This window comes from Mizuhopecten yessoensis, unplaced genomic scaffold, assembly GCF_002113885.1.
Source record: "Mizuhopecten yessoensis strain PY_sf001 unplaced genomic scaffold, ASM211388v2 scaffold855, whole genome shotgun sequence".
Classification (NCBI taxonomy): Eukaryota; Metazoa; Mollusca; class Bivalvia; order Pectinida; family Pectinidae; genus Mizuhopecten; species Mizuhopecten yessoensis.
Window position 1 is genome coordinate 253,211 of NW_018403755.1, and position 11,313 is coordinate 264,523.

General features: G+C 36.0%; 1 protein-coding gene across 1 annotated transcript; it reads right to left on the bottom strand.

Moving 5' to 3' along the window:
- Nucleotides 1-345: 345 nt before the first annotated feature.
- On the bottom strand, nucleotides 346-3,519 carry LOC110453330 (short-chain collagen C4-like). The gene is made up of 3 exons (XM_021502244.1): nucleotides 3,240-3,519; nucleotides 1,540-1,617; nucleotides 346-1,023 (listed from the first exon to the last, which is right to left on the bottom strand). The coding sequence occupies exons 1-3, from the start codon at nucleotides 3,451-3,453 to the stop codon at nucleotides 548-550; spliced, it is 768 nt and encodes a 255-aa protein (XP_021357919.1). The 5' UTR covers nucleotides 3,454-3,519; the 3' UTR covers nucleotides 346-547.
- Nucleotides 3,520-11,313: the final 7,794 nt, after the last annotated feature.

Consider the following 11,313-nt stretch of genomic DNA (forward strand, 5'->3'; position numbering starts at 1 on the left):
AGACCCTCATGTATATATGGTACCCATTTCGAAGATCGCAATCACTTCTTCCTGCACTGTCCTCTTTATACTAACCAAAGTCAAATACTAATTTACTCTCTGTCAGCAATGCGTGATGCCAGTCCACTAAATACCCAAACTCACAAGATGCTAATATGAATAGAAATATTGTGGAGACGGTTCAGAATTGTATTAGAAACACAAGACGTTTTTATTAGATTCTCAAGTAGTATTTCCAAATAACCTCTCTTACAACAATCGCGATAATTGAAATATGAATTGTCCAATACAAATACAACCAATACAAATAAATATCTTATTTTAATACTTATAGATACACTTTTAAAAGTAATATTGATATGATGATGTATGTACTGTTATATTTTGTAAGAAGAGGGCTTATATAGGCTAAGCCTGTTGCCCAACTCCTTTTATGCATAAGATCAGTACAAAATATATTCTGAAATAGAAGAGTGGTAGAAATATTGTTTCAAATACTGATAATATAAAAACATAAAGTAATTAGTTCAAACTTTTTCTGGTTTTATTACTTCATGCAGACAACGCAGGACACAATCTGATCATTATCATAAGGAGGACATTGCAGAGATCCACATTTTGTAGACACCGCATAGAACAGCTTCCCATTGTCGTTTTTATTCCCCCCTGAAATACTTGTCGGCTGTCCATCTATACATATGTATTCGGTTGCTGCAGGATGTGTTGGGTGTCCGGCTGCTAGTAGACCACCATAAGCCTCAGTCCAGCCTGGGTAACAGGAAGTCCTAGCGGGTATCATCGTTACTGTAGAATGATCAGAATGTCTACAGACAGCGCAAGCAACGTCTTCGTCTTGATGGGGTAGGCCAAACATCGCATACTCCTCGAACTCAGCGCCGTAGATAAACGCTGTCGAAACACCTGAGTCTGACAACTGGTGATCACCAAATGTCGGGTTGTTAGGCAGACAAACAGCATTGGCTGCTGCACCCGGAGATGTATAGAATGAGCCTCCCACGTAACCTACATTAAAGAGGAGAATGAAACCTTGGTGACAAAAGTCATGGTTCAGCATATATAACATGTTAGTAGTATCTGTAGTGCCTATCAACAAGTGTGTACTGTTTACATGTAAGTGGTAACTGTAGTGCTTATCTTTCCAAAGTTCCTGAAATACATAGTCTTTCAGTCAACTTCTCATCGCAGAGTGTAATGGGACCTTGGAAATATGACTTTGAATATCAGACAGAGACATTACTAGAGGCTTCCCCAACCGGAACACCTTGTCTTATATTCCTTGTACTTTTTCAAGCTTAAAGGATCTCCATGTAAATATTTCCTTTGTTCCTATTTTGCCTTGGTGATCGATTTCGAGTTCCTGCTTCGATGTTATTGTTGACGTCATGGAAACAAGAAATGCTACTTTAGTTTATTGGAGCTATGGTTATCGAGTGAATATCACTGTATCTTTGATATATATGTGTAGCAGGCTTCATTAGCTGAATATCATCTGATATGTCGTACTATCATGCCTCTTACCTGAGTACACAAGTTCGGTGTGGTTACCGGCTGGACAATCAGGTCGACCCCACCTAGTATACACTGTGCCCTGAACACCTGTGAACGATATATCAACGTTTAAGTCATGTGCTAGTTATACTAAAGATAAAATGTCATTAATAGGGTGAACATCCTTATCCAGATCAGTTCCCGTATCCGGCATATGTTAGAGATTTCAAAGTTGGCACGAGAGAGATACATGAGTCTCATCTACATGGCATATGTTTAGAACATATAGAAACGGGAAAGAACAATTGAACAACACATTTTGACAGCCGCCACGCTCCAACATGAAACGCTATAATGGCGGTAAAATAGAGATACTGTCTACTACATATGTTGTACAATCGCGTTGAATATGTCAACATTCAAATGTCATTTAACATTTAGAAATAAGAGTAAATAAAATATCATAAACAAGTAAATGTATGCATAATACGACTACAAAATCAATATTACTTGTTGGAAAAAAGATAACAGTTACTGAGGAGATATCAAAACAAATGGAAAGGCATCTTAAATCCATGCAAGGAAGCGCAGTGACACTCGGAATAAGTTTTCTTTGTTTTAAATCATCTTGATTTGAACAAGATACTAGATAGCAATTAACTTGGTTGGTTGTATAGGGTACACATTCCTATTAACAGTTATGGTCAATTAAGGTTGTTCCACCGTTCATGCCAAGTGTGCTTGGGGCAGTACGTTGGTGTATTTACCCCCTTGTGATGGCGCAAATAGTATGCCCGACTTTATAGTGCTACATTCCCCTCACTGAAATACCATGCCGACAGCAGATACTTAAGAATGACTCGGCAAATGTATTAAAGTAAGGCATGGGCTGTAAAGGTATGGTGTAAATGCATTGCACACTGGTATCTTACCTTTGTTAGACAAATATGAGATGACAGACTGTAGACCACCGGTATCTTACCTTTGTCTGACAACTCTGAGATGACAGACTGTAGAACACTGGTATCTTACCTTTGTTAGACAACTCTGAAATGACAGACTGTAAAACACTGGTATCTTTCCTTTGTTAGACAACTCTGAGATGATAGACTGTAGAACACTGGTATCTTACCTTTGTCTGACAACACTGAGATGATAGAGTGTAGAACACTGGTATCTTTCCTTTGTTAGACAACTCTGAAATGACAGACTGTAGAATAATGGTATCTTACCTTTGTCTGACAACTCTGAGATGACAGACTGTTGATTACTGGTATCTTACCTTTGTCTGACAACTCTAAGATGGCAGACTGTTGAACACTGGTTTCTTACCTTTGTTAGACAACTCTGAGATGATAGACTGTAGAACACTGGTATCTTACCTTTGTCTGACAACTCTGAGATGATAGACTGTAGAACACTGGTATCCTTCCTTTGTTAGACAACTCTGAAATGACAGACTGTAGAACAATGGTATCTTACCTTTGTCTGACAACTCTGAGATGACAGACTGCTGATTACTGGTATCTTACTTTTGTCTGACAACTCTGAGATGGCAGACTGTTGAACACTGGTTTCTTACCTTTGTTAGACAACTCTGATGACAGACTGTTGGACACTGGTATCTTACCTTTGTCTGACTACTCTGTGATGACAGACTGTTGGACACTGGTATCTTACCTTTGTTTGACAACTCTGAGATGATAGACTGTTGAACACTGGTATCTTACCTTTGTTTGACAACTCTGTGATGACAGATTGTTGCTTGTTCACTGTTTGTTGAAGGACTCCGACATGAACTTTGACATCCTGAAGTTCTGACTGTAGCCGATTGAGTTCCTGGGCGACGTAGGTGGGATCACTGAGAAGGATCCTTTTGTCGGTGGCCTGGGTTGTCATACACAACGATAGACCAACAACAAAGCACTGTACAATACCAGTCATTATGTAGAGGATAGCTAACCGCCTAAACTGGTTCTGTATAGGAAAGTGTCGTTTTCTTTGTTGTTAGATAAGCGTTATGGGATTGGGTCAGGTCAGTGTCAGAGGTCACGTGTACAACAGGAATTACATCTAAGCCTTTATGTTATCTTGCTATGTTTATCAGACTGTATTCAATGTTTTAATTATTACAAATGAAATCGAACTATAAAAAGATACTACTCCTAAATTTCTAAAAAAAATCTTATTTTTTTGGAAAAGTAGTTTAGTAAAGGAAATATATTCGTTGGAATAAAAATAAAACGGACCAGACGATGATGTTCAGTAACCTATAATTAACCAAACAACATTGATGTTTGGTCGTTAATTTTTGCTTGCTGTATGTAAGTAATCGGATTATATACCTAAAGGATCAATATAATCCGTCCTGTGGTAAAAATACGTATTTTAAATATTATAAAACATATAACAACATTTAAGTATCTTAACCAAAAACAACAGTATTTCATTTACCAACATATACCGCCTCGAGTACTAGTAGAGCCAACTGTTGACTATCAAGGTGTTGTCTTGAAGGCTGGCTCAAACCAACAAAATACCTGACTCCATACATTCACTTCACTCATAGAGGCGTGTCCTAAAATTACACTGGCTGTGAATAGAACGCTACACCAACTAAATGAAACTTTTGTTAAATGCACAAAAAGTCTGTTTATAACGTACATACTTGCATTTAGTTCACAATATGATGGATTTCCCTGACATAAATATTCAGATAAACGAAAATACTCTGTACAATTAAACCGGGATGATATTTATAAATTTGCAATCAAGCACCAACGTTTATTTCTCAACTCTCTGGGGAACATGCAACCGGTGCTGCCGTTTCGGCGCTCACAGCTAGCATTCAACAATTCTAGTACTGCCCAACCACGTACACATTTACAGCTGAGTAGACTGGAATAGGCGAAGTAAAGTATTTTGCTCAAAGATACAACACAGTGCCGTGACGTGACTCGAACCCTTCGGTCGGGAGCCCGGCGTCCTACCACCAGACCACCGTGCCTACCGTGCCTACCGTAAATAATAGTGAAAGTAGCGAAAATGATATTACCGCAAAATGGTTTGGAAAATTTAGCTTTATTGTTATGTCTATTTTCAGGTTTCAACGAGTGCGTATATTCTGTTTATTATGTTCAATGATTCCGTCACGATTACGTTTATATATGTTTCTTATGCAGCACATGTTTAAATGTGTGTGAGTCCTGTTCAACTGTTGGTATTAAAATATCCAACTCTTGAAAAGTAGTGGTCTATTCATATATCCAATGGGTAAACCGTTTGATCTATAAAAGACAAGCACTTATCCAGTTGCCATTTAATTTAACCTATTAAACGCAGCTGTTGAATACGACAAGTAAACACTTTCCAAAGCTTTAAATAATGTCATCGAAGATTTGTAATGATAGTTACTACGCGAGTTAATTACTGTGGTATGTTGGAGTATTTTAAAAGCAAAAAATACTTATTTGCGGTTCTTGTTATCTCCTTTCTGCCAATCTTTTGTTTTTAACGTCTTTTTAGGCAAACATCTCGCTTTTTGCCTCGATGTTCGGCGTTCGTTCAAATGAAGAGGAATATGGAATCTGATCGAAATGAAAATAACCCATAAAATAATATTTGCTGATCTCTACCAAGCCCTAAAGCTTAAATGGCACCGAGGAAATGTTTACCCGTTGTCAGTATAATCCGACCGAGTCGAATGCTGTGCTGTGTTCCGATGACCTACTGTTGGGAAAGCTCAGTAGAAATAGTCAAACTAAAAGCAGATCACAACGCCAAGCTTTATCACTAATTTGATTGAAGTTTAAGTTTATAGATTTTCAAATATTATTGGAAGCGATGGGCAGATGGTAAATAACACTCTATTACACCTGTAAGCGGTGAACGGTGTCCAAGCTATATAGTGAGAGGCGCCGAGACGAGGTGTCCTTGCCCGTCTCCGGACAGCTCATTTATTTACCCCTTCCTATGTATAGTAGCGTGAAGACCAGCATCAAGGCAGAGCATGTCAAGAACCATTTACTGTTAAGTACTTGATATTAGATTTACCTTTAACCAAAGAGAGACAATTTCTATATAACTATAGAAAATCTTTATTTTCTTTTTTGAAACATTTATCTACGGTCATATAATGTCTGAATACTGTTGGCCTCTTCACAAGGATGCGATTAACCATAGCCACCTTTAATTTTGAAGTTGATGTGTGTCTTTTACATATTCATTTGTTTGATAGCATTCCATTTTACGTGTTTTATCGACAAGTTCTTGGCCCAAATCAACTCTCCTGTGTTGGAGGGCCGTTAAGAATGAAATATTATTAATAATGTGTTGTCATTAAGAACTTCCACGTGGACGCTTATTTCATCCATATCGGAAATCAATTTTAATGATTATTGTCTATTTTATTGCTAAAACAATGGTATCAGTAGCACCGCAAATTTATTACTGTTAATCGATGCCATTCTAACGAGTACATTAAAAGTCGTGTAATCGCACGGATTGCATAACAAACATACTGGTCAAGTAAACATGAGTTCAGCCAACATTTTTAGATTGGTGGTACAAATGGGGTTGCAAAAAACATACAAATAATCAATATACTGTGCATGATACGAGGAACCTTCTTATTGATGATGTGATGTAGTTTTTGTTTCTAAACAACTTTCAAAACAAAACCGATAATATAGAGGATAACTCTATAAGAAACACTTGAAACATTACCACCTTACGGCGAGCTTACTATACTTACCGAAAACACCAGACTCCTTCTTATGACCTTAGCTGTTACAAGACATTAAACCCTAAACAAACAAACACATTTAAATACGGTGTAATTTACTGGCCTTTGTATCACAAGGTATACCACGTAAATCATATTTGTTTAATATGTATGTCAAGTAGAAAAACAACGGATGCAAATGACAAGGGACCTACGTTTTTCAATCGTCTCTTACCGTGGTATACGTGCCTGCGTGAGTATTGTTTAATTACTCAATCTGACATCTCAACAACGTATTAAATCGTGAATTGCTAACTTTCTTGGAAAATATCTATTTCAAAACTCTAACAAATATATAACGACATAGTTAAATGTAATATTTACCGTTCTATTAATAAACACAGACATTGTAAAAACCAAACCAACGCGCGGACAAGAATTCATATTCACTCTTTGTCAAAATAAAACAAAGATCTGGAAAACATCAAGTAGCAAATCAGAAATTAAGGTAAACGTTGGAAATGGGTATAAATTTGGGTACACTGACGTTAGCTAGGAATGTATTCTACATGTTGGATTGGAATGAGAAATGTTCAGTGGTAAGATCAATACAATCAGGTACGGTCAATTTGGGAATGCCGGTTATTCTATTAGATTAAAAAAGTGAAAGCTTTCCAATAACATGGCAATTATTAACTCAGTGTTACCGATACATCCAAAATAAACTTATCTATTTTAGATCAATTTTGTTGGCCCGGATGGTAGCGCGCAGTGTAACCGGAGAAACTCGTGTGTTCGGATAGGTGATCCATACCTTCGGAGAATCGAACCCCCGCCGTCTTGGTGGAAGGCGATAGCGCTATATTTACTGCGCAAAATACACATGATGATAGCGTAGCATGTGATCCGTGATAATTCTATTGTTCTAGTGTTATCTGATGTATTCATCCAACGCAATTTGGAGTCTCTATGGATCTATTATTTACGCCGAGCGAGACAGGGAACGTATCAGAGGGACGTGCTGTACATAACAACACCTTTTGATAACGATCATTGAATTGTGTAGAGTAACTCCTGGAAAAGCATGCACTACAGATGTCCCCGCCACTGAAATATATACAGTGTGTCAAACATTTCTATATAAAACCTTTAAACGAATGGTTGGTGTTATGATCACAAAATATCTGTGTGCAGATGTGTTTGGTTTCACAGGAGACCCCATATTGGGTTTCCGTGTCTATGAGCATCTCTTCATTTTTGTGTTTCTACTTTTTCATAGCTTTATATTTATTTGATTCATTGTAATATGAAATAAATTTCAAAAATATGGAAAGTGTTGCAAAGGAAAATTCCTTTTAAATATGTAGTTACACGATAAAAAATTATATCAGGAAGTGTTCCCAGAGCAGCGCGAAATTAATCTGCCAATCAGAAAAGTAATATATAGTATCTATTCAAGTGCTATTTTAGAGTCAGAACATGTTTACAGTATGCCCATTTAAGTTTTAATGTATATTGAGGAGAACAGATCACATCTTTTAAATAGGATTATGGTGATCCATTATTGCGGATACAATACCAAGACGCATGTATACAGTTCTGAAGATGATGTTATAATTGAACGATGATTTGAGCAGCGATATGATAATATTCACATATTTTAAATATGATTGTTGAGTGTGATGCTCAAAAAGGCCCTAATTTGGAAATAAAGTCCATTTATGAGGCACGGTGGTCTAGTGGTACATGTAGGACGCCGGGCTCGTGAGCGGATTCGATTCACGTCACGGCACTGCGTTGTATATTTGAGCAAGATGCTTTACTCCGTTTGTTCCAGTCTACTCAGCTGTAAATGATTACGTGGTTGGGCAGAGCTAGAACTGTTAAATGTAAGCTATGAGCACCGAATTGGCAGCACCGACTGTTACTCCCCAGGGAGTTGAGAAGTATATTAGCCGGTTGCAAAGGCCCTTTATTCCAGGATAATAATTTATGAACCGCTTTGAGACGACCTACAAGGGTGTGATAAAGCGGTTTATAAGAACCTCGAATTATTATGATTATTATCTAACACTGAAACATATGAAAATATATAAATATTCCAAAAGATTCATGTTTACCCACTAAACATCCTTGGCAGTACAAAAAATACGTTTTAAGCATTTATGACAAACCTGAAAATTAAACTTTAAACCTGACTGTTAACATGACCCCCTGTTATTTATAACCTGAATGTAATGTTTGGTAAACCGATTCCCGACAATGGTTGCTAGAGAGACGATGAGATGCAGCTTTTGTACTTTTGCAATTGGTGCCTAACCGCAATAGTAACATTTAAACGATAGCGCCTTTTAATTAATGTTTAATTATATCGGGCACTGATTTCCCTAACTACTCGGTGCCTATGCCAATGGGGGATTCATAGCAATTAATACAGTGAATAACGCCATGTCTGTGTGTAGGCACTGCGTGATTTTGTTAACTCCCTTGGCGTTGTACTGTTTTCTGTTGCTTTTGTTTGCTCTCCGGTTGGCAGACATTTCGATTTTGATAACGTAAATACGAATAAGACTGGCAGTATCCAAATTAAGTCTACATTCTATACCATTATAGATCTGTTGTTGTAAGCTTTACAATGATAAATATATATCAAAGTTCATCGGAACGTTAATGAATAGAGCGTGATTGTACCACGATAGTCTTTTTTAAGACGATGTGGCAAGACCATGTCTCCATGTATGCTTGGTAATGTCTTTTATATAGAATTGTATGGTGTTCAATTGCACTTTTTCTACGTTATCTTACTAGTAACGTTACAGCCAATCTTTGCCTTGATTGAAAGCTGTGAATATAGAAATTTAATAAAAATCAAAACCGAATATTTTTACATTAATTGGGATGAAAATAGCACATCGCCACATAGCAGTAGACTGCTACATCAGTTAAGATAAGTTAAATAACGACTCCAGCGATACACAACACTGAAGAAAGTATCCATTTTTGGCAGATAATTAACGAAAGTACACTGCACAATATATTTCTGTTAACACAGACAAGTAGTTTAAGGATGTACTCCTCTGAGGTTTAAGTCACGTTCAAGTCTCGTTTTGATCTGGTGTAATGGGTTTTTTGTAATATTTAAAAAAATATGTCAAAAAACTAGATGCCTGTTCGTTTGTTGAACTTTTTTTACAAGAATTTAAAAAAAATACCAATTCGGTGGCCATTTTGAAAATGTGTATTAATGTGTATTTCTTGCGCCTCAAAAAAGGCCAAAATTTCCCCTTTTTTGACACAAGATTGATCACTTAAATTGAGATGGTGTTGCCATTTTTAATTGTAGCAGGTTCAATTTTGCTGTACAACTTTTTAATGTTCAATATGATAAAAATTATGCAACAAACTGGAAAATTATACATTATTGATATTTTTTTTTACATATTTACTGTAACTGAAGCACTTTTGATTTTTGACCCCGAAAAAGGTAAAAAATAGCACAAAGGATAATGGGACAAAAAAGAAGCACACTGACCCCCCAATTTTGTAGATGTTTTAGAAAGAGAAACACTTTTTCATTTAATTCACTAAATATTAAAAAAGTTTAATACCAGAACTCTTTAAATCAAGCGTTTAATCTGCAAAAAATGGTAAAAAAATAGTATTTTTTCATTAAAAAATAGTATTTTTTCATAAAAAATAGGGGGTAGGGGTAACTAAAATCAGCTTTCTGAGTTAAAAGAATAAGATTAAGAAATTTTACTTCCATAATTTAAAAGAAAATAATATTTTCTTCAATTCTACAAACATTCATATATCTCTGATAACACATTGGAAGAAATTGTATGAATTTGTTCTGCAAATGGTCAAAACCCAAAAAATCACCTAAAATCACATGTTTTTAAATTAGTTTCTTTGACCGATCATTGCCCAAAAACGAAGACACGGACATATAGTTTTTTTTGCATTTTCTACTGTGTTATTAACTCCTTTTTCACAAAAATCCATATAAGAAAAAAATTTAATACAGGAAATTTTTGACTTCTCAGAGGTGTATATCCTTAAGGATGTACTTTTCTGAGGTTAAAATCACGTTCAAGTCTCGTTTTCACCTCTTGTAACTTTTTTTATTTTTATTTTGCAAATTATGATAAATTTAAATAGAAAATACGCTTTAAGAAAAGTGTATCAAACAATTAAATGCCTATTGTTTGTAGAATTTTCTACACGAATTTAAAAATTATGATATTATGATGAGAAATGATATTTTTTTTACAAATTTGACCCCGAAAAAGATGAAAAATAAAACCTTCTGGGAAAATGATAATGGATTACAGTTATAACAGGAATTCTGCGCTACAGCACATTATGAAAATACTAATTTGTTCGGTTAAATTTTTAATCAATTCATTATTAAGTTGGTTTGTAATACCAGTCACGTTTCCACTTAAATATGTGATGGTTTCCTTTCTATAACAGTTTTGTACCATAATATTGAAACGGCGGAAGTCTGCGTGTTAGCATCACCCTGGAAACGTGTTCCCAGCGAGAGGAGTAACGGTAATGATACCAACAAGTTAGACCACAGAATGACTATTGTCACGCTTGTTGTTGTTAAGTCCTGTTGAAATGAAATTCCATAACAATCAATGCATTTCATACCATCACAGTTGTGTTTCAAAATTTGAATATTAAAAAAAGAAAGTACAAAAGAACACATAAAAACTGCATAAGTCGAGGTGAGTTCCTGGGAATCCTACACAGCACAGAGGTTGCCATCCAGTAATTGTAAACGTGCAGCGTCAAAATTGGTGTCCATTTTGAGGGCCACAACGATAAGTAAAAAAATAAAAATAAAACCTTGACAGAAGAAGTTTCTTTACGCCTGACCTATACAAACTTGACATCAGAACTTTCTTTACCCCTGACCTATACAAACTTGACAGAAGAACTTTCTTTACGCCTGACCTATACACACTTGACAGGAGAAGTCGATTTACGCCTGACCTATACAAACTTGACATCAGAACTTTCTTTACGCCTGACCTATACAAACTTGACATCAGAAGTTTCTTTACGCCTGA